We start from the raw sequence: 24,465 nt of genomic DNA on the forward strand, positions 1-24,465 counted from the left end.
ACGTTTTGAGGAAAAGCTGGGGAGTCCGGGAACCGCCCGAGGGGAGAGTCTGTTCTCTGGTGGTGTGCTGTCTGCCAACCCAATGGTAGGGCATCGCTCTGCGCAAGCTGTACTGAGTCACAAAGTTTTAATTTCAGGTTTGTAGCCCAACCGGAAACCAGAGCGAACAGGTTGTCCAGCCAAATGGTGTGAAGGTCAACCAAGTGAGAGGTACATTCCCACATTCAGGTGTACTGTAAGCAGAATTAAGCATGTTCCCTGTATGAAGATTTAGGTTTACAAAGCAGATTTTCATTCCTAATTTACCACAGTTTCCCTTTAAATCGCAGAAAGCTCGAAATATGTCATGCTAAAACTAAACTTTAAGCCTGTGGAACAGAAAGCATGTCTATACTGTTCTTCGATGTCTCTCCAGATTTTGGTATCGTAAAATAGTGGCGGCTGAATGCATGTCTTTTGAATTAACAAACAAAAAGGTTACCTACATTTATTAGGTACACTTTACTGTAGATATCATCCTATCATTAGAAAATATTTCTGAACTGAGAGTGACATTAGATTAGCAGGAAGCAAGTGCTATATTTATATCTCTTAAGTCCCCAGTGTACAGTTAGTTGGTCAGAGAACGCCAAGAAAACAAGAAATGGGAGGAAAACGCAACGTTTGAAAACATATTCAACTTTACTAGTAATTAAATACTTGGAAAATTAAAACAGCCAAGAGGTACTATTTGACACCTACTTAAATTAGAAACTTTAAAAAAATCTAAAAACAAAGTATTAATGAGATTGCAGAGAAAGAGATGCACTCTTTGGGGGCACTAAATTTGGTTGGTTTAGAGATGACAGTATAGTAAGGAATAGCAATTATCAGAAAAAGAGTTTACATTCACCACCACCACCCCACCACCCCCCGCGCCGCCGCTGCCAAATCCTATTCTGGTATCCTTGAGGCATTCAAAACAAGGTAAAAAAATATTTTAGTAGCTTTATAACAAAAAGAAATGGAAAAACATAACTATCCAAAAATGAGGGAAAGATTAAGCAGGCACAGCTGCCTAACAATAATATACAGGCAATACAATTAAGAAATACAAATTTTCCAAATGGAAAGGCACATTTGAAATGAGTAGAGCATTTATGTTGTTAAATCATGTAAAAATATTTACAAGTAACAATTGGAAGAATCAAAGAATAATTGTGATTAGTAGAAGAACTTATACTATTAAAATGTAATGATTTTGAACTGGCTAAAATATCTGAATACTTCCACTGCATTAGAATTTAATAACTAGACCTAAATTGGCCTTTATAGATGATCTTCTGTTTGCTGTTCACTTAGGTAGGCTTGCTTAAACCTTGTTTTGCATTTTTTAGTCCATAGCAAGTTTGCATTTGAATATACTTTTGACACGTGTAGCTAAATCGTAGGAGGGCACAGGTTAATCAGACCAGGGGGTAAATTGACCCCAGAGTTAGGCTAGGAATTCTTAGATTTGTCAAATTGGTCCTGAAAAAATAGGCTTGAACTCCCCTAAACAGATTAAGGAAAAAGAAGACTCAAACCTCTAAGGTTCTTATTTGTTTGCACATTTATATATAATTTCAAAAGAAATGCTAAATCAATGAATTCTCTTTGGTAATAATAATCTATTTTGTACTTACATTATAAATACCAGTAGTAAACTATCTATAGCAATAAAGTAGTCCTTATCTCTGCTCCCCAAGTAATGACTACACATGCTACCAGGGAGATCACTTGAGGAAATTCACCTTCACTAAATGTAAATTGCTTTATTGATTAGTGTCAGTCAATAAACACAAGTGAAAATGATTAACAGTATTTAGTTTGCAAACTCCATTTTATTCAGTTTGGTTTTTTTTTTTTTTTCAATTCACAAATCTGGTATATACAGGCAATTAAAACTGGTTATCACTTTGATAATCAGAAGCCTCTGGTATAACAGCCTTCATGAAAACATTGTAAAACAGGTGAATACACAATAATCTCTTTGAAAGTGATGGTTGCAAACATCCATGTTTCTGAGAAAATATAACTTTACATATATATTTTAAGCAAGCTATACCTCTTACATAAATTCAGACGAGTGTGCAATCATAATGCTTTATGAAAAATGAAAATTATAATTATAACCTAAATGCTTTTAAGTACTCCTCTTGGATTGGATGTAGAGCATAAAGACATTTTCCCTTAATTTATGACCATCCTGGTTAAAAAGAGTTGAAAAGTTGGTCAGTAAGTAGGATCGCCATTTCCAAGTAAGTTTAACCTTAATTCTTTAATTTAGAGAACTGAGTGAGAACAGTCTTCCATTTTTAAATGAAGACTTTTTAAGCTATTGAGCTTTCTGCTAAACTAGTTTTTACAAGAGGGTCATTTCTTTTTTTATAATTTAACAGGGTTTAGAGATTATTTTATGAAATCTAAACATTCTGGTTTCTTAGTTTTCTCAAAGAAAGAGAAGTTCAGCAGTAGCAGGATGGACTATCCCACATGAATGCTACTAGGGAACAATAAATACTCTGTATATGTCAAGAGGCCACCTAGAGTGCAGCTACATTATATCCAATAGGAGACTATCCAAGCCAGAGTGAATCAATGCACACTCCTTAAAAGTTCCTCTGTCTTTATAAACTGGAATAAGAATTACCAACACTTATTACACAAGAATTACTGGCATGTCATCTTGCAGTGGGGGTGCTTAATACCTGTGGCATATGAGATTAATGAGCTAAAGGAGGAAAATTATCTCATTTTCTCCCCTGAACTCAACTTCAGCCTTCTATGGAGGCACTAGGGCCATACAGCTCCTTTTCCAAAGGTCATAGAGAGAAAAAGATAAGGTAGAGGACTTTGAAAATTTTCTCTGATTTAATTCTCTCTGAAAAGGTAAATTCTACATAATGGTAAGAATGTTTGCAGAAAGAAAACTGACAAGTAAAAACTGATTTAAGATACAGACACTCAAGATAAACTGTACTGGAAATACAATAACAAATTTTGGCCTGATAACCCTCATGCTGTCTTATAGCAAAACACTAAAAGTCATGCAACAGAGAAATTGGTGACATGAGTACTTTTTCTCCAGACTTTCTGGGAAAAAGAAACTGAGAATATACTGTTTTTTCCTGTTTGCTTTCATAATGAATTATTCTTGCTTTCTTCCCAAACTTCTGCAGTCATTTCTGATGAGAAATCATTCAATAGGAAAATGACCAGGTAAACTTACATGAAAGACATCAGGTGTCTTTTGAGCTCCTTCTTTTTGCTAAAGGAGCAATCAGATTATGTAAAACTACCTCCACAACTAAAGTGGCAGGTAGAATTGGAACACAAGTTATCATTAGTATGTTTGTAATAAAATAAAGCTTATTTTGAAACCACAAGGGCTGATAAGAGAAGAGCCCATATAAAAGCTTCTGGGTTCTCTAGAAAATGGATACAGTACACAGAATGTGAGACTATACAGAACTCACACTCAGGTTATAAAAATAGACATGGTTCTCAGACAAAAAAGTAAATGAGTACAAAATAATTCTCCAAACATGAACAATTTTAAAAAGACATCTATATAAAACAAGAAAATGTCATCTCAGAGCTCCAATGAGTAGTCTGTTGAAATGGCTGGAAAGGGGAGATAAATTAGAGACAGACAGGTCAAGAACCCTGAATTGATCTGTCCGACTCTTTTTGGTTGGCAGTGTACATTGTTGGTCACAGGCAGACTGCTTTTGGGGGGCAAAAAAATCTCTCTATAAAATGGCTGATTGATTTATCATGTTTGCTAAATGAGAAAACCCAAGTCATTAGGTAATCTCTAGAAATTTAACTATTTTCTTTTAGCTTCTACACTTGACAATGTTGCACATGAGAAACAATTCTGGGTTTTTTCACCCAGAATCAACCCTGCCATTTACAACTCATGTTCCATGTCTCATTGTTTCTATTGTGCCCTAAAGGATCGATCTAGACTAAATATATAATAGAAAATAACTCTGGCCTTGAAATGAAGACGGGCAGACCAGTAACTCATGCTCAGTACTTGTAAATCACAAATACTGAAGGTAATAATGGTCTGTCTCTTTTTGACTGCCAAAGTGATGATGCCATGAGCTAAAGAAAGTCATGAGAGAAAGAAAGTCAAGAAAATATGGGTAGCAGCACCTTTCCATACCCGCCTGGATTTTTAAGGAGACTTTCACTCCTTATTCCTTTCAAACACAAAGTTCATCCATTGGAAGGGAAAAAAATAATGGCTCTAAAGTTGAAGAGTCCCCAGAGAAAACTAGCAGTACATGAAATATGCCCTCTGTGGGCCAAAGGACAAGTTGCAGAATCGGTTAAGACCCAAGAGGCAGCCCAAAGTCTTAGTTATGGTTTTAACATAGTGTAGCACAATATGGGCAGCCCTTTTTCCATCCAATCGACGTTCAGCACCATCCATGTCCAGTCCAAAAGATTCCTGAGGAGTGGCTTTCATCTTTGGTACCACCCCATGAGTTATTCTTGGTGTGTAATAGCTGCAAAGAAGCAAAAAAGCTGGTACCTTTGCCTTGTCTGTGAGTACAAATGCTGGGACTCTGATTGCTGTAACCATTGAGGCCAATTAAAATAATACCGTAACACATAGGAGTGATGCATCCAATTCCCAGATTCCAGATAACGGCAGCCGTACCCCTACAGGAGCAAGATCATCCATCCCTATTGGTTAAGGCCTTCGGTTTGTTGTCCTCCGAGTAGAATAAAACACTGTGTTCTGGCAAGGAACTCCAGATGAACCCATGGTCTACATTTGAACAGGGATTTTAAGTACCACATATGCTAGGCACAGAAACAGGAAAGGCTTGTGACTGTCACACTTGGAGAAGCTTCTGTTTTGGCAGCATGAACTAGAAACTTCTTAGTGTATTCTAGTTTCAGTCCTCTTTCCTGAGTGAAGCAGCCAGGTAGTGCCAAGTTCCACAAGCCCTGATCTAATACTCAGCATTAATTCTCTCCATGGTCTTCTTCCACCCAGGCTACAATTTTCCCTTCCCATCCAGGGATGGCATCATCATCATGGAAAACCTAGAGAAAGAAAAAAAGCCACGGTGAAAAATTAACAATAAGATAACGAGTCTCATTAAATGACTGCTGCTAATAAAAATAAGACCGCAAAAATAAAAGATAAGAAAGTGTAGAGGAAAGCTTTGCGTTAGGGTCTACGAGCCTTTGGTTTGATCCCTAAAGTTAAAACTGGTTAAAAAATAAATAAATACACACATACACACACACACATACACACACACACGTGTGTGTGTGTAAAATATTATATATCCTTAGTTCCACATCTATGAAATAGTAAAAGTATCCCTACCATGGCTTTGCTCTTTGAGATTTATAACAATTAATAAGTCAGTAACCATAGAGCACTTTGGGCTTCTTAGGAGAAAGTACTATTTAGGCATTAAATGAGAAAGGGGAAATTTTTGGTCCCTGGAATTATAAAGAAAGGGTTAGAAAGACCAATCTTAACACATTTGCATGCAGTTCTTTTCATCCATTCATTCAATTCATTTATTAAGCCATTAATAGAACAGGATTATTAAAACATCTCAGTGAGGAAGTCTTTACAAAATAAAATACTGTCTTTTCCAACCTTTTCATTCTATAACCATAATGAGAGCACTTGTAATATGCTATAACCCAGAACGCTCTTTCAAAAAAAGTCTATTTTTAGCAAGTTGATAATAAAGAGAAGCATAGGCTAAGAAAATAGTCAAAGAATTAAGAATAAGCATAGACGACGTTCCAGAAGTTCCTCATTTTTACTATCTAAGAAACTGCCACCACAATATATACAGTTCCATATATTCCTGCTTGTTTATTTTGCTCTACATAGGAAGGAGAACGTTTTCTAAGATTTGGTTTGGTCAAAGTGATTAAGTTCTTGAACTAAAGAAGCTATCGGCTTCTTAGGACATTCCCTGACCTTCTCAGGCTAGAGAATTAGACTGGTTTGAGGCTCTGGGAAATTTCTCTGACCTAGTTAGGGAAGCCAGGTACCTCCGGGTACTAATCCTTGAGTAGGAAATTCTGGGGTTCAGGAACAACCAAAAGTATCACCCAGACTCCCCAGGGATTCTGTACCTCCTCTTTGACAGTGCCAAACTCAGGATCCAGCGCTTTGAAATGATATCTGTGATTCCCTTCCCGGTCAATAGCTGCTTTAAAATCTTTCAGTGTCACCTCCCCCAACCTGCAACAAAGGGAGAGAGCACTAAAATAGACTTTATCAATAGGTTGGAAAGATAAGGTGCAAACTTTAAATCTTGGTCCCTGCCAGTCTCTTGAGGCAGAAATAGCCTCGCCTTGTTAGGTCACTGCCCCTGAGAACCTAGATGAGCCTAAAACAGCAAGAGGTTTGGGAGCCAGTCACCATTAGGAGCTGAAAATGCCATTACATATGGGGTGATCTGAGAACTTAAAATAGATTTATTGCTTCAGGAACAACCGAATCAATTTTCTCTGGAAATAAGACATAAGGTCTCTGAAATGTAGTCTGTTGAACTATCAATATGTCTAAGCTGTCTTGATTTACTTTTTTTCAACAATATTCCATTCTTTAGGCTGAGCTGTCTTGATTTACTTTTTTTCAATAATATTCCATTCTTTAGGCTGATAGAATTAAATTAGGTATTACTATCTTTATCCTTCTGGCTTCAGAAAGCCCTCTAACTCAGACCAAGTAAGCAGACTATCTAGGAAAGGGAAATACTATCACCTTTCTCAGTAGTTGGTTCCACAGTTTAAAAATTTTTATTTCAAAGCCATTTACCTTAGAAGGGAGTATATTAGCTGAGTGTTTCAAAGTTTTTAACATGAATTCTCAATAGGTTAGTTGCAGTCATCAAATAGTAACAAAGAATCATGAATAAAGCCCTGGAGTGCCACACTGTAATCGGTGGCTATCGGCACAAGCTATTTTGAGCACTTAAAAAACTATTTTTCCTAACCTGGAGCATATTTGCATATCAGGATGCATGATATTGTGTCTATGCCTAGCTGTAGATCATGAGTTGTCTGCTGTAACTACAATCTCTATCCCCTATGCCCTTCTCACTATACCATACTGCTTCTCAAATACCTCCCAGCTGGTTAGATGGGCAGTAACTAATGATTCTGCCTTCCTGTCCTTTTAAAAAAAGAAATAATGATCCTAGAATCTCACCTCTTTGGTATATTGACCATGAAGGGCGTAAGTGACCGGTCAGTGAAATAGAGCACTTTAGTGCAGGCACCGCCGACAGTTGGAGAGCTCTGCGAGTGAGGCAACTCTGCAATTGGAGAAAGACTTTGTGGTCAACTTGCTTCTAGTCACTCCTCATTTCCAGTTATTCAAAATATCCCGGGAAAATGAAGCTGCCTGAGATCACAGTACAGCTTTCACATGCTTGCCAAATACCGTGTCCACAGAGTGTGGCCCACAGGAAGTCACCAATGGGGCCACAAAGACAAGTACTTTGGACATAGACACACTCTCACAAGGCCCATCATTTCTTACCCACTCCAGGTATTTCTAAGAGGGAAATAGCAACTGTTCTGACAGGCATTATTGCTAAGAGTCAGTAAAGCCCAGCAAGATTTCAGCTAGGGCATGCTGGACACACAGCAAGAGGTGCAGACCCTGCCGACATTTAGATTTGGGAGATTGGTGGAAGAGAACGCTCACGCAATTACTGAAAAGAGAATAGGAAAAAAAACCATAGGAGTGAATAACCTTAGAAACTAAGATTCCAAGGGGGCCTCATGCTTCCAAACTAAAATGTATGAGACCTACCTTATCCCCTAGCTACAGAGGATCTGTATGTGTTGGTCCATGGTTTTTAACTCAGGTCTCTTGATGCACATTTTGTATCTACCCTTTGTATAGGTACTTATGGAAAAATGTTATTAATGAGTACTTGTGATTATAACTTTGAGAGAACAGGAGAAAAGACCAATCAGAAACTTTTATCACAAAGACTAAAAAAACGATAAACTTTCATTAAAATCTCTCCTGAAATTCCATCTACGCATACTTTCTTAACTTATTCTAGGCACTGATTCCAACCAAATTTGCAGCCATAGGAGAGAAATTCAAGAAAGGGGTTTAAAATAAGGGAGAGGGTGAAGGGAAGAAAGACAAGGGAACATTCTCTCTTTGTAAAGCAATCAGTCAGTTTTCAGAATTTTTCTTCAAAGAATGTCAGTTATTGAAACCTACATGCTCCTTTAACTCCAGCACCTAGGACAGTGCCTGGCACATAGTGGCTATTTAATAAAATAAAACTCACTTTAATTGTTAAATTTTACAATTGATTGATTTATTCAACATTTATTGCACACTTACGTGTGCTAGATTGTGAACATATAAAATTAACCACATGTGGTCTCTAACCTCAAAGAGTTTACAGTCTAGTATGGATGACAGATGTGATCACAAATAATTATAATACACTAAAATCAGATTAGTACAAACTGCACAGGAAGACTGAAGATGGAGTGGTTAATTCCACATGGAAAAAGTCAGAAAGGCCCCACAGTTGGAGAATCCTTATACAAAGCACTTTAAAAAATCTTCAGCTAGAGACATTGGAAAGGGCATTCCAAAAGGGAAGGATACATATAAAGGCATGAAATGTAATCATGTATTTATAACTAGTAAGGCTGGAGCACAATAAATATATCGGGAAGTTGTGGAAGATGAGGATAATAAAATAGGCAAGGGCCAGATTACAAATGACTCTGCCAGGCTAAAACATTTAGATATTAATCTTAAGCTCTGGGGAGATACTAAAAGGGAGTGATACATTCAGACTGGCATTTTAGAAAGGCCAATCTAGCAGCAAAGTAAAGTACGAGTTGGATGGGAGAAACTCTAGAAACCAGTAATCCCATTAAGAGGCAATTAAAACAATCTAAAAGATGAGGGCGGGCAAGACATAGTCCTGGAACCATACAAGGGATAGACTTGAGAAACTTCTAGAGGGGAAAAATCTTGGTACTAGGGATGTAATTGAATGTCAGGGGGAAAAGATGCATGGTAGTACTATTAACTAAGACAGGGAGACAGCAGCAAGTTATGCCATCCATTAAAAATGTTTACTGGGTGCCTATCATGTATTAAGTACTAGAGATGCAAAGATAAATTAGATCCAATCTCCACTCTTAAAGAGCTCTACCAGGGGGAGAGGGGAGTGAAATAGCAAAACAGTTACAATATAATAAAATATGAAATATTGCTATGTACTGAATTCTGTCCTTCCAAAATTCATATGCTGAAGCCCTAAACTCGCATGTGACTATATGACAGGGCCTTTAAGGAGAGATTAACGTTAAATGAAGTTATAAGAGTGGAGCCCTGATCTCAAAGAACTGGTGCCTTTACAAGAAGAGGAAAGACATCAGAGCTCTCTCTCCACCACGTAAGGACACAAGAAGAGAGTGGCCATTTGCAAGCCAGGAAGAGCCCTCCCTCACCAGAACCTGACCATGCTGGGACTTACAGTCTCTGGAACTGTGAGAAAATAAATTTCTGTTAAGTCACTCAGTCTATGGTATTTTGTTATGGTAGCCCAAGCTGACTATACAAATGTTATGTACACATTTGCAGGGAATTACAAGGAAAGAGTAATCATAATGACAAACACCAAACAGAACTCTAGTAGATAAAGTCAGGTTTGGTCATCGATGACATTAGTGAGAGTAGTTTCAGCGGGTTAGTAAAGAAGACAGTTAGATTGCAGAGACTTTTCTAGTGAAAAAGAGTAATGAGGGAGAACTAGTCTTATTCAACATTAAACCATACAATAAAATGATCATTGTTACTTCAGTATGGCATTACTATAAAAATCACATACAAAAAACTCAGAAAATAAATGACCCAGAAACACATCTTTGTGTATAGTTGTGTGTAAATTTAAAAGGCATCATAAATAGGTTTTAGCTTTTAAGTTTAGGTTTATGACCATTGGAGTTAATTTTTGTAAATGGTATGAGATATGGGTCAAGACTTTTTTATATGGGTCTTCTAATTGTTCCAGGACCATTTGTTGAAAAGCCTATCCCTTTGCCATTTCTTTCTGGTTGGATGACCCAAACCTTCATTCCTTTTACCACTGAAAAACTTTTTACAGTTGTTGCAAGTCAACTGACCAAATACATGTGAGTCTATTTCTGAACTCCCTATTTTGTTCCACTAATTTATGTGTCTATCTATTTACCTATACTGCACTGTCTAACTTTTTAGTTAGTTTTGAAATCATAGTGTGGTCATCCAATTACTTTGCTCATCTTTCTCAACTTTTTTGTTGTTACTCCAGTCCTTTTTTGTTCCATGTAAATTTTACAATCAACTTGTTTATATCTACAAAAAGTCTGGTAGGATTTTTATTGAAATTATATTGAAGCTATAGCTATAGATCATTTGGGGGAATGGACCACCTTAACAATGTTGAGTTCTCCAATCAATTAACATGGTCTTTCTTCCAATTTCTTTAGATCTTCTTTGATTGATTTAATGTTTTACAGTTTTCAACATAGAAATGTTGCACATGTTTTGTAAGGTTCATATCTCTGTATTTAATGTTTTTTTGGTCCTTCTATAAATGGTAAACTTTTTTTCTATTTCCAAATATTTATTGCTAGTATACAGAAGTGCGATTGACTTTTTATATAATGACCTTATGTCCTATAACCCTTGCTAAACTCACTTCTTAGAGTAGCTTTATTATAGATTCTTTGGGATTTGCTACATAGACAATCATAACATCTACAAATAAAGGCAGTTTTTGGTCTTTCTTTCTAATCTCTTTGGCTTTTCTTTTCCTTTCTTTTCCTGCATCTATGTTCATTAGAGATACTGGTTTTGCAATCAGGATAAGATAAAACGTGTTAGAAAGTGTTGCTTCCTCTTCTATTTTCTGGAAGAGTTTCTGTAGAATTGGTTTTATTTTTTTCCTTAAGTGAACCCATCTGTTCCTGGAGTTTTTGAGGGAAGGAACATTTTAACTACAAATTAAATTTAATAACTATAAACCTGTTCCACTTATCTAATTCCTCTTAAGTTTTGGTAGTTTGTCTTTCAAGGAATTTATCCATTTCATCAAAGTTGTCACAATTTATGAGCATAAGGTTGTTTGTTCCTTAATTATGCGTTTACTGTCTAAAGGATCTATACTGATGTCCTCTCTTCATAATAGTGGTAATTTGTGTCTTTTTTTTTTTTCCTTGAGCCATCTGGCTACAGGTTTATCTCTTTTATTACTCTTTTCAAAGAATGAGTTTTTTGTTTGATCGACTTTATTCTAATTTTGTTTTCAATACCATTATTTCCATTCTTATATTTATTAGTTCCTTCTTTCTTCTTTCTTTGGGTTTAACCTGCTCTTCTTTTTCACATTTCTTAAGGTGGAAGTTTAGATCATTTAGGGGATCACTGATTTGAGATCCTTCCTCTTTTCTAATGTAGTTAATGCTATGAATTTCCCTCTAATCACTGCTTCTGCTGCATCCCATGAACTTTAATAAATTGTTTTCATTTTTTATTCATTTCAAAGTATTTTGTAATTTCTGTTATGAATTCCTCTTTGAGCCATAGGTTATTTAGAAGTATGTTGTTCTATTCCAAATATTTGAGAATTTCCAGATATTTTTCTGTTATTGATCTCTAGTTGAATTATATAATGGCCAGAGAACACTCTATATGATTTCAATTCTTTTAACTTTGTCGAATTTTGTTTTATGGCAAAATATATATATATATATATATGGGCTATCTCAGTGAATGTTACAAATGTACTTGAAAAGAATATATACTCTACTGTCATTGGGTGAAAAGTTCTCTAACTGTCAATCAAGAGTTGATTGAGAGTGTTTACCAGGTTTTCTATATCCTCATTTGATAATCTCTTCATTAGTACTATTGTTTACTGCAAAATGAGTATTACAGTCTCCAATTGCAAAAACTTTCTATCAGTTTTTACTTTATGTATTTTGAAGCTGTTATTAGGGACACACGTATTTAGGATTGTTATGTTTGCTTGGTGAATTTGGTCTCTTTATAATTATGTTATATCTCTATACCTGTAAACATTCCTTGTTCTGAAGTACATTTTTATCTGACACTAATATAACCATACTTTTTGATTAGTGTTTACACAGTATATCTTTTTCTATCCTTTTATTTTTAACCTACTTATATTATTATATTTAGAATGGGTTTCTTATAAACAACATATAGTTGAATCTTACTTTTTCATCCAATTTGACAATTTCTAATCTTTTAATTGATATGCTTAGACCATTTAAATATGTATATGTGTATGTATGTATGTATTTAGAGTTGACAAGATCCAGAAAACTTTAACTCTCTTCTTTCCTTCCTTCTCTTTTTTTAATTTTTATTTTTTAATTAGAGTAGACATTCAGTACTATATTGGTTTCAGGTGTACAGCATAGTGGTTAGGCATTTATATAATTTACAAACTGACCCCCCTGATTCATCTAGTACTCACCTGGCACTCTACATAGTGATTACAATATTATTGGCTATATTCCCTATGTTGTACTTCATATCCCTGTGTCTATTTTGTAACTACCAATTTGTACTTCTTAATCCCTTTACCTTTTCCACCAGCCCTCCAACCACCCTCCCATCAGGCAATCACCAGTTAGTTCTCTGTATCTATGAGTATGTTTCTGTTTTGTTTGTTCGTTTATTTTGTTCTTTAGATTCCACATAAAAGTGAAATCATATCATATTTGTCTTTCACTGACTTATTTCACTTAGCATAATACCCGCTAGGTCTATCCATGTCATTGCAAACAGTAAGATTTCTTTTATTTTTTAATGGCTGAGTAATATTCCATTGTATATACATACCGCATCTTCTTTATCTAATTGTCTATTGATAGACAATTTATATTTAATGTACTTATATATATGTTTGACTAGACAACAAGAAAGTTAACACTGATCTGACAAAAAGAACACGAAGTGGAATAACTGAGTAAAAGTTTAATCAGTGGTCTGAGTTGTGAATGGAAAGTAAGGATGAAAAAAGAAGTTTGATATAGGGTAATAAAAAAAAAATCCAATATTTTAATTGATATGCTTAGACCATTTAAATATATATATATAGTTACATGGCTAGCAAGTTATTGTATTTTCCAATGAAAAACATTTCAGCTAATTTGTGAATACAGATATTGGTTTAACACCTTAGTCTACTAGCAGCTGTGGATTTATCTGTAGAATTGTAAATTTGTGTATTTCATATACACAAAAGGATTTTTCCAGGGGAGGAACTTATTAGACTTTGGAAAAAGAATTTCCAAATAGTTACATTTATCTACATTGGCAATTTATACTAACCTAAAGAAAGAACTGGAGAGGATAACAATAAAATAAAAAGCCTCTTAAGAAAAGAGAAATGGCTGTTTCAAAAGAGAAATGGCTGTTTCAAAACAATGCTGGAAAAGTAAACTGAAACTAATTTTGGTACTAACAAACTTCGTTTCATTTCCAGTGTAGATAACCTCATTCACAAAGCTAAGCTATCTGGAGGCTTGAGAATATTATTTTATTTACCTTAAAAAAAATTCTACCTTTCATATTTGTGCAAATATTTTCAGTGTTTTATTTTAAGTTTTGTTTATTAATGTGGTTCTTAAAACTGTGTATATAATATATAAAACTGGTTATGGTTAGCTTTTTACTATTTGTTTTTTATAAATTATTTAGATATTTTTAGATTAGGCCTGGGTAAACTATAAAGGATAAGAAAATGTGAATGTTATTAGGCCAAAAGGTAAGATATAAAGTAAAACAGAAGTTACCAGGCAAAGTAAATTTCCAACATGTTGTAATGAACAGGGAAAAAAATGTAATGAGCGGGCATCAAGCCAGTTAAAATATACTTATCAGGTATGGACAGTAGATGGCGCAACGACTTCGCAGAACTTAAACTGAACGACATAAGTACTCCAAATTTTAAGGAAAATCCCCAAAGAAATTAAGCTTGCCTCTAGGAAGAACTGGAAATTTTCTGTGCTACATGGGGCTGTAGGATGTCTTGTGTGCATAGGATGACTTGTATGTGTGTGTTTGTTGTTTTACATTTTGCTTTGTTCAGTGTAAGTTTTGAGCTTGGATATTTTCCAAAGATATTTTAGCCTAAGTCAGTAGCATCCTGGACACCACTAAATGGTACTTGGGGTGATGAAAGTGACGATGATGGATGTGTCTTCATAAGTCCTAGAAATAACTTGATTCTATTATTGCTACAGAAACAACGTATTTTAAGAGTGAGGTACTATAAGAAAAATTCTATCCCATAAATATTAGTAGCATGAAAAACACTAAATTTTTGATCAAATATGCTAGGAGTCCTTACTGAAAAATAATGAGTACTTACTTGAATTAGGGGGCCAGGACTCCCGGTATTCACTACCTGCTTGAGTTCTGGGTGATTTGCCCCGAACCTGGAAAGCCACACAAAAATCACGAGTTATGATCAACAGGAGAACTTAACCAAGAAATTTAAATCATAAAAGTATACCTAAAATATAATTGTTTCTACCAATCTTCTTCCAAAGTATATTAAATTGGACAAATTTATCCTAACAATAATAATGCACATTTATAAAAGGCTTTCTAGTTTCCAAAGCATTTTCCCATACATTTCCTCACTCAGTGCCGAAAGCATTCAGCAGGGAATAGGAAGGGTATAATGAACAGTAAAGAGAGACCTGTTGGGTCAAGAACCACAATCCCTTGACAGTTACACAGTTGCTAGGAGCAAGAGTTATCATGAACTGCCTCCCTGGACTGCCATACCACTGACAGGAAAACCTAAGAGCAAAGCAACTGTGACCTCCAGGAGGTTCTCATCTTTTAGCAGTGCGTTCATCTAAATTAAAATTGATAAAATTAAGCTGTGGGGGGAGCTTGCCTAAGAGAAACACCATAGAAGGAGGATTACCCTTCTCTCTTGTTTCTTCAGGGTCTCCATGACATGCAGGCGCTCCATGAGGCTGGAGATGCCCTGCTCCAAGCTGTCGATAGTATGGTGCTGCGGGTCATGACCACTGAAGCTGTTGCGCAGGCTGCGGAGGGCATCTCGAACAAGCTGCAGGTCACTGGTCTGTGGGCAGAAATGAGATGCTGGCATGGTGCAGTGCCACATTACAACCACATCCCAACCACTGGACTGAGGAAGACACAAGGGAGAGACTTCCAGGATAGATCTTTGATTTTTGAGGGAGGAGGTGTGAATAGTAGGAAATTTCCCTTCACAGAAGTAGGCCTACTGTTTGCCCACTAATTCTTCATTTTGGATCGCAAGTGCCTCACATCTTTACACGCCCAACAGATGCAAGAATCAGGGAACTGGGATATAAAAGGCCTAGTCCACTAGCGATGGCTAAGGTATTCTTCCAGTTTTAGCTGAAGCAACAGGTCTGTACTCAAATCCAAAGAACATACCCCTCTGTGTGTGACTGAAGCAGCTCCTTTTCCTACCACTGGAGGGAGAAAACCATTGCTTTGAGAGTTGTGACTGTTGTAGCTGGTCACCTATAGCAGCAAGAAGAAATACCTGTTATGAGAGAATTCCAAACCAAGATGTCCTGCCTTATTTTTCTTCTTTACATTTATCACTTCCTGACATAGTATCTAATTATGTATTTATTTCACATCTCTCTCTATTAGAATGTAAGCCTCATGAGTGCAGAGATTTTTTTCTCTTTTGTTCATGGCTATAGCCCCAGTACTTGACACTTGGTAGGTATCGGTGAATGCAAAATGAACAAAATGGAAACCTCAGCCTGGAGGCTCCCAACCTAGCTTCTGCCTGGCCACTGGATGGCCTGCGAATGCTGTTCCAGCAGGACCTGCCTTTGCTTCAGTAATTAAAAAATAAGAACGGCTAACATTTCTTGAGCCTGACTGTGCCATGTGGATCTACCAAGACTGTGTTTGGTGATCTACGTGGATTATCTTATGTATGCTTCAAAACAGGAAAAAGGGCAGGGCCACTGTTATTTCCACTTTCCAGATAAGCTTCATTTTGAAGGCTAAGCAAATTAAAGTCACACAATGGTCAAAAAGTGGTAAAGCTGAAATCTTAAACCGGATTTTATCCTGGAATCTGCATTCCTAAGCCCCTCACCAAACAGTCTTCTAACAAACCAACCTGTGGCCTTGGTTCAGCCCTGAGTCAGAAACAGAATCTCCCTCTTTGCCCTTGTAAGTGTGGGAGACCCCGAGTTGTAGATTACCTCATCCGCTTCTCTTTTCATACAGTGAGTCAAAAGGACATCTTTGTGTTCTAGCTTCCACTCTAGATCCACCTGCAAATCAGAGACTAAATCAGAAGAGAATTTCTCCAGGCCAGAGTGGCAGGAAAGTCAGTGGCTGAAAATGTTCCCACCTGCTGATAACTGGCCTCAGAGAGTTTTTGGAGTGCTTCTTCCAACCTGACCTGGTGCTGCTGAAGGAGGCGATCCTTCTGCCCCAGGTCTTTCTGCAATAGAAAGCTTTCAGATGCGTCGCAAAGCCAAGGGCATTGAACAGTTAGTTCACTCTTTGCGATGCAATTTCCATCTGAGAAAAGTAAAGCCTCAGGGAAACAGTCCTTTCCTCAAGCTACACCTGGAAGGCATCACACACCATAGCAGTCTTGCACAGTGCAAAGGATTCTTGGAAGGGTAAGGATAAAGGGAATTCCCCTTTGTACAAGGACCAGTACGTGCCATCCATGCTAGTTAGAAATAAAAGTTAAGACTGAATTAAAGTTTCCAGACTCTTAGTTCTTTGCTCCTTCTCCTAGCCATGTTCTCTATCTCCAGGGTTAGTGAATCAGGGAACACAGAAAAAGATTCCCTCGCTGAAAGCGAGGATGAGGACAGAGTACGTAAGTGCTCTTTGAACGACAGCAACAATGGACTGTTCATAAAAGGTCAGATGGAAGTCATTCCCATACTGATATTCATTCTTACTTTATATTCTCCCAAGAGCCGGTTCCTCTCATCTAGCTTCCTCTGCAGATCCACCTACAAGGATAAGAATTAACTAGCATGAGGTATTATCTGCCAACCCCAGTAGGAAACTAGCTACTTGGTAACCAGAGCTCATGTTAGCAGTGACAAAATACAGCACAGAGAGGGCATAATTATTGTAAAACCACAGAGCTGCTCTCCATGTTTTTAGTGAAATAGTCAAACTGTAGAACCACAATGTAGCCTCAGTGTCTCAGTGTCCTCAGTTGAAGAGTCAAGGCCGGTGTAGTGTGAGCTTTCACTAAGAACAGAGATGAGTCTGATGGGGAATAAAATAAGTGAAGACACCAAGAGAAGACATCCTAGAATTAAGAGATTAGGATGGCAGATCTAACAGGACTTCATATAGTATCCTATTTTGCTTCTGGGACACAATAAAGTCAGAGTTCATTCATTTATCTCACATTCTGGTTGTGCAGCTCATCTTTGTCCATATTTGCCCTCAGTAGTTCTTGTTTGAGCTGAAGAACAGATGTGTCCTGCTGAGTTAACCTTTGCTGCAAGGCATCCTGGAGAAAAAAAGCATACTAATTATCGTGGTTCCAGTTATTACAAAAAGTTAATTAAACCCCTCACTGTGTATTCAGTATTAGTTCTGGCAAACTGGGAGACAAAAGGAGTATAAGGGTCTTGCCACAGGAGATAAGCAGGGGGGTTTTTTTGTCCCCTTATAAGACACTAGCATTTAAAGGAAAATCCTATCATTGTTCTACCAAGCTGACTGAAACCTGATTTTTCTTCCACCTATTACTCACCACTACCCTCTACTTCACTCTTGACAGCGTGATATCCTAGAGAGGCTTTTGGGATCAGACAGACTTAGATTCGAATTACAAATCTACTTTAATGACAATGACTTTGGACGATGCACTCTCCTTCTGCCCACCCTGGCTTTCTCATCTGTATCTTAGGCATGTAAATAAATACTCCACCTACCTCTCTGCCAGCTCCCTATTTCCTAGGGGGTGGGACCTCTTTTTGCCACCCCATTCACACAGAATCCCCGAAATCACTCCCACCCTGCCTTCCAGAGCCCTGCCCCTGCCCTGCTACCACTGGATTCCGTGCCTCGTCTGGACCAGGACTGGGACTATATTTCCATGCTCAGAAGTCTTCTTGGACTGATGGTTTCTCTTCCCAGTATCCTAGAGTCTTACCAACCTTAGGCTATCTTTCCCTCAGCATGGACCCTGTTGATTTCTACCATGCTTAAGAAAAAGTAGGTTGTATATACTTACTTAAAAGGGTAAGCAGTAACACCTTCCTCCAACCACAGTTACTTCAAATAGAATTATGGACTGGAGCTGCAGTCTAGTACATTTACCCTGATTTTTCTCTCTTTACAGACTGCAAAGAAATAATGCGGGCTCTGGAGAATGTAGGAGCCCATTCTTAAAAACACTGTCTGCCATGATGTTCATTACACGGCAGAGAGATTCTAACATGCCCCTGGCATCGGCAGCCCAGAGGGACATTTCCCAAAGTGTGTTCTATGAGATGTCAGCAAGTGTTGCATGGGAGAAAGAAAAATGTTTCTGTGGTTAACAATTCTAAACTCTTTTTAGGCCACCCTCTTTATGAGAAAGGTCCTTTAATATGTTACTATTCACTGTGACTCTTCAAATTGGTAAGGCATTTCTCAAACTTATTTGACCATAGAACACATTTGTTTTCTAAAGTATCTCAAAGGACTAAGGTTACAGAATATACTCTGGAAAAAAATGCTGCTGAGTTACACTCTGATCTAGCCCATGAATGGAAGTGTAGGAAAAGGGGGAAAAGCAGCAGACTAAAAACATCCTTTTCCATTTCTAGGTATTTACACAGAGGATATGCTCCCACTTGGGTGAAATAACACATATTCAATGTCATTCGCTAGATCACTGTTTTGCATTTGCAAAAGATTGGATATAACCTAAAAGACCCTCAATAGGAGACTGATTTAATAAATTAGCATATGTACCTATACAGGAATAATATACAGCCATAAAAAAGACCTAGGGAGGTCTTTACGTACTGAAAATAGAATGATCTCCAAGATATGCTGCTAAGTGAAAAAAAATAACACGTCATGCTGTATTGATAATATACTATTATTTGAGGTGGGGGGAGAGAATTATACAAATATATATATTTGTTGATAACTGATAAGGTGCCTCCAGGAAAAAGAACTAGGTAAACGGGGGAACAGGGCTAGAAGTCAGACTTTTCAAGGATTATCCTTTGTACCTTTTACTTTTCACTTTAACATATCTGAATGTTATTAACTATTCAAAAACTAAGTAAATTAAAAATTTTTAGAGGAATTCTTCTTTAGAACTAAAGAAAACTGATTTTAAAAAAGACCCCTGAAACTGAAGAAAAATGTAAAAACTGATTGTTTTTACATATAGAAAAAATCAAGGTGGTACAGAGGAAAGTGACAGCACCAGGTAGTCATAACTACCAGAAATAAACCTCTGCAAAATAAAGGTATATTCCTCAACATTCCTGTCTCTTCCCACCCACAAAACACTCCCTTTACTGTTAGCACAGAGTTAGTTAAAGGCCCCACCAGAGGTATATAAGGAAAGACTAGGGGACCCAACTGGCCTCCCAGCACTCACTCTCACCAGTAGACTACTTCACCTTATAGAGAGTTTATTTAAAGAAATAATATCTTCTTTTTTACCTTTATTCCTTGTAAGTTTCTGGCTTCCTGTTTACATTTCAGCAGCTCCTTCTGCAAACCAAATATAGTTAGATCAGATGGTAGCATCTGGGCTGTTTCAGAATCATTACCTCACTCTGTCAGTAAGAACACAGAACTCAGATAAACGTTTCATGAAAAATTAACCATCTCCTGAGGAAGAAAACAGGTATGGTCTGGTAAACAGTAAAGGCTGACTCAGAGAAACAAGAACAAGACCCCTTCCATTCTGCCCTGTGGCACTCAGGCTCAACTGCCCAGGAAAAGAAGAGTCTTGCAAGAAAGAAGACACTATATATTCCCATAGGCTCTCATTCCTATATTTAGCAATCTTCATTGACAGGAAAACTTAATCATAATAATCTAAATCCCTCTCACTGAAATACATAATCATATCTTAATATTCCTACCCCCGATGTCATTAAATGATTATCTTAGTTTTTAATGATTGGCAAAAGGTTAGAGTGCTTTGATTCTCCAAGAAGGTACTGTTCTTTCTAGACCAAACAAAAACACATTTAGCCCAATCATGAAATACTAATTAACATCCCTTACAATAGATTAAATATGTGCATATGATCGTCACTAGGAAAGAGATTTTAGGAGAAAGCACCGGTAACTCCGACTCCACTCCACTCCACTCCCTTCCTTTCCTATTGTATCACATCAAGAGTTTGGAATTAACATATCTAAAATGGGTATTCTTAACCTGGATTCCACAGATGGGTTCCAAAGTCAGTCTAACAAAACTTCAAGTCAGCGAATGAACTCATGCATATTTCTGGGGAGAGGATTAATGACTTTAGTAATATAACTCCAAAATAGTTAAGACCCACTGACCTAAAAGAATTCTGGGAAGTATTCATTAAAAATGACCATACTTGACTATAAATGACCATACTGTACTATAAATATGAAAGTCGCTAAGAGAATTTAAAAGTTCTCATCACAAGAAAAAAAATTATAACTATGTGTGGTGATGGATGTTAACTAGACTTACTGTGGTGACCACAACATATACATATGCTGAATCAATGTTTTATACCTAAGACTGATATGTTATATGTCAATTATTAAAAAAATGAACCATACCGATATTAGATCCATTTTTAATTCTAATTAAAAAAGGAAAAAATGAAACACTACAAACATACAGAAAAGTGTAACCAAAAATGACATAGATACCTACTACTCACCAAAATTAAAAAGATGCCACCTTTTTGCCATATTTAGGACTTATCTTTCTCTTTCAATTAAAGACATAAAACAGATACAGATACAGCTAAAGTCCTAGGTCTGCATCCCTTTCCCTCTCCCCATTACTATTCCAACGTTTGTGTGTAACATTCCCATTATTTTTTTCAAAGAGTAAAACGTACATGTCCTGACATACCTTTAGGTCCTGATTCTCCTCCATACTCTGATCCAGACGACTTTGGATTATAATCTGAGTATAAAGCAAAGAGATAGTTATATACCTATGCTATGAAATTCAGAGGTCATTAACTCAACAAATATTTATTAAGCACTTATTAGATGCTAGCTAGCCCTCTACTGTGGCTATAAGGAAGAACAGGAAACAGTTCTTGTGCTCTAGTGGAAGCATTTATGCCCAGGGTGGAGCAAGAAGATGAATAAGAATAGAGTTTAGAATGACAGACAGAGAGAGAGAGAGAGAGAGAGAGAGAGAGAGAGAGAGAGAGAGAGAGAGAGAGAGAGAGTGTGTGTGTGTGTGTGTGTGTGTGTGTTGGGTGCAGGGGTTGGGCAAGCAGAAAGAGAAGTGGCAAGGAGTTGGAGAGAAAAACGGGGGCCAGATCATGAAAGGCCAGTGAGGGTGTTGCAGGATACTCAGACAGAGAGACGGGACACCGAGGCAATAAGCAGGAAGTAGTGTGTATTGGTGCTGGCACTGGCTCCGCGGATTCACATCCAAAGGCTGAGCTCCAATCTCACAGCAGGGTGTTCCTTTTTATACACGTCTGATAATTCCTCATAGTAAAGTGTATTATGATTGGTTGGCAGGCCATCAGAGGAGTGACCGACCAGGGCCGTTGGTCTTCAGCTATGACACTGAAAAGTCCCTTACCAATTATGGGAAGGGAAAGGAACAACCTTCAACCATTACAGGAAACGGTTAGCTCGGCCTCCGCTACCACATTGGCAATGGGGAACCATTAGTTTTAGGCAAAGAGATGACAAAATGAAGTTTGCCTTGAAGGTAAATTATTCTTGCTGTTTTGTAGAAAATGAATTAGAGAAGGGCAAGGGAAGAATCAGAAAATCAGTTAGAAGGCCACTAGAACACTGGATGAAGGCCTGAATTAAGGTAGTAGCTGTGAGGAAAGAGAAAACTATATGAAGATATTTAAAAAGTCAACTTAACAAAAGTTGGTGACTAATTGGAAGTAGAGGGAAGGGTTAGAATGGATTCAAGGATGATAATTCAGATTTCTGTTTTGGGCATCTGGGTAGATGAAAAGTAAAAATAAAAAAAAAATAAAAAAAAAAAAAAAACAATCCAAAAGGACAAGCAATTTTGGTGGTGGGAAGAAAAAAGCTGTTTAAATTAGGACTCATTGAAATGGAAATACTATGGGCCGTATAAGTGGAGATAATTAACAGGCAGTTACATGTTACATATACAAATCTAGAACTCCCCAGAGAGAGCTGAGGTAGAAATAAATAGTTGAGAGGCAACATCTGAGTCACACGGAAACTGAGTAAAGCCATGGAGGCCGACATTACCCAAGTGAATGTATAGGATAGGAGAGAGCCCAGAGCGAACCCTGAGGAGCACCAACATTTAAGGCATAGGCAGAAAAAGAGAAGCTTCAAGAGGGACCTGAATGTAAACTCCATAAAGATACGGTCTTAGGTCTGTTTTGTCATTAGTGAATCTCCAGCACCTAGAAACAGTGCCTGTAACAGTCGGCCGGCACTCAATAATTATTTGTCGATGAAAGAAAGAAAAGGGGCGAGGTGGGGCAGGTGGTGCGGGGGGGCGAAGAGAAGGAAAGAAAGAAAAAGAAAGGAAGCATAGTCAAAACTTTATGAGGAAAACCAGGAGAGACGGAGTCAGGGAAGGAAGTATTTTAAGAAGTCACGGACAACAAAGTCAAATGCTAAAAACAAATCAAATAAATAAACCTGACTATTCAGTGTCCAGTCAAGAGAGAAGGAACTCACCAATTGCTCATCAGGATTGGCTCCTGGTTCACAGAGGGCCAAGGGCCTCTCCTGTTCATCTTCAGGTAAGGATCCATTGAGCAGTAAGGCCTGAATTAACCCCAAAGGCAGAAACAAACTTTAACTCTCATCAGATAACTGAGTCTAGAGTTGGGCTTGGTAGGCTCAACCCATATTGAAATCGCAGCCAGGCTTCCTCTAGAAATCTCTTTCGTAATTTTTGATCCTTAGATATCTCCAATTGCTCATCTTGGATCTATCTGGAATTCCTTCTGTCGGGCCCAGGCTCTAAGCCTGTGTCTCCTCTCTGGGTGTTCCTGAATCTTCTGCTCCAAGTTTCATTGGCCCCAGCAAACCATCTAAAATAAACTTTCCTCTCAGAAATGACATTTCAAACCCGAGCTGCTCAAACTAAATTTTGCCACCTGGAAAATAAACTAAAAGCAGTGCTGAATTATCCTGGTGCAGAGGTTTATTATAATAAATTAGTTAGAATACATTTAAAACAATGCCTTGGGTTTGTTTCAATAATTCTGAATTTTTACTCCCTAAAGCAACCTGGATAAAACAAGAAGGAAAAAACATTTGCTTAGAGACATTCTCATTCATTTCCACTCTCCCGCCAGGCTTTATTTTCATTAGAATATGTACCCCACCCCCAGATTTACCTTGAAACTAAGAAAGCTTAGGACCCCAGGCCCCCATACATGCACTACCCTCCCAAGGTCATATATATAATATTGTATGCATATATGTAATCTTTTCTTAAAGATGGCCCCTAAAATTGTGTACTTTAGGGCTCACGAAACTTGGATCTACCCCTGCAGGTAGGTATTACAGGACCTATCAGCTCAATGAAAGATTTAAAAATGTGTCCCTATTTTTAATGTGTCCCCATATATAAATGTCTAACTTTTTTAAATTAAAAAAAAAAAACGTGTTCCCATTTTATATCGCAAGCTTTTCTCAATCCAATAAAAGAGAAAAATGACAGAGGTTAAATCCTATTTCAATAAATATAACACAAATGACACCACAAATGTTGGCACATAAAAACATTTAAAAATCCAACCACTGGTTGGTCTACAAAACACTAATAAAAAAAAAGTTCAGTAAATCAAATTAATTTGGTTATCCCATGGAGTTGTGGCAAGAGGTATAGGCAAGTATTAGAAGCTAAAGGGCTGCTAAGGGAGAGCAACATTACAGAAACTGACACCAATGGCCAAGTGTTCAACAGCCTCTAACTTAAGCATACTAATAAGTCAGAAATCCTGGACATAGCTTAGCATGCAACTTGTTCATCACTGAAGGAGTTAAGAAGCCCAGTGGATGCTGTGAGCCCCATTGTATTCTATACTGGAACTGAATTCTCATTGTGATCATGTGGCTGTGAATTAAAACTCCTCTGTTTGCACAGAATATTAGGATGCTGACTTTTCTGCCTATCAAGTCTCTTCTTTTTGTATCTAATCTGCCATCAGATT

General features: G+C 37.4%; 1 protein-coding gene across 13 annotated transcripts in view; it reads right to left on the reverse strand.

Annotated features, from left to right (window-relative positions):
- Positions 1 to 1,842: 1,842 nt before the first annotated feature.
- Positions 1,843 to 24,465, reverse strand: part of DIXDC1 (DIX domain containing 1) — a 66,290-nt gene continuing 43,667 nt past the window's right edge. For all 13 annotated transcript variants that reach the window (XM_025047447.1, XM_025047449.1, XM_025047443.1 and 10 more), the window contains 13 exons: positions 22,979 to 23,068; positions 21,186 to 21,239; positions 19,775 to 19,825; positions 17,508 to 17,612; positions 17,044 to 17,097; positions 16,476 to 16,568; positions 16,324 to 16,395; positions 15,530 to 15,619; positions 15,027 to 15,188; positions 14,460 to 14,526; positions 7,232 to 7,337; positions 6,151 to 6,259; positions 1,843 to 5,088 (listed from right to left, as the gene is read on the reverse strand). In XM_025047447.1, coding sequence (XP_024903215.1) covers positions 5,008 to 5,088; positions 6,151 to 6,259; positions 7,232 to 7,337; positions 14,460 to 14,526; positions 15,027 to 15,188; positions 15,530 to 15,619; positions 16,324 to 16,395; positions 16,476 to 16,568; positions 17,044 to 17,097; positions 17,508 to 17,612; positions 19,775 to 19,825; positions 21,186 to 21,239; positions 22,979 to 23,068 — 1,134 coding nt within the window. In that variant the 3' untranslated portion in view covers positions 1,843 to 5,007. The remainder of the gene's footprint in view (positions 5,089 to 6,150; positions 6,260 to 7,231; positions 7,338 to 14,459; positions 14,527 to 15,026; positions 15,189 to 15,529; positions 15,620 to 16,323; positions 16,396 to 16,475; positions 16,569 to 17,043; positions 17,098 to 17,507; positions 17,613 to 19,774; positions 19,826 to 21,185; positions 21,240 to 22,978; positions 23,069 to 24,465) is intronic.

Source organism: Pteropus alecto, unplaced genomic scaffold (genome assembly GCF_000325575.1).
Source record: "Pteropus alecto unplaced genomic scaffold, ASM32557v1 scaffold224, whole genome shotgun sequence".
Taxonomy (NCBI): domain Eukaryota; kingdom Metazoa; phylum Chordata; class Mammalia; order Chiroptera; family Pteropodidae; genus Pteropus; species Pteropus alecto.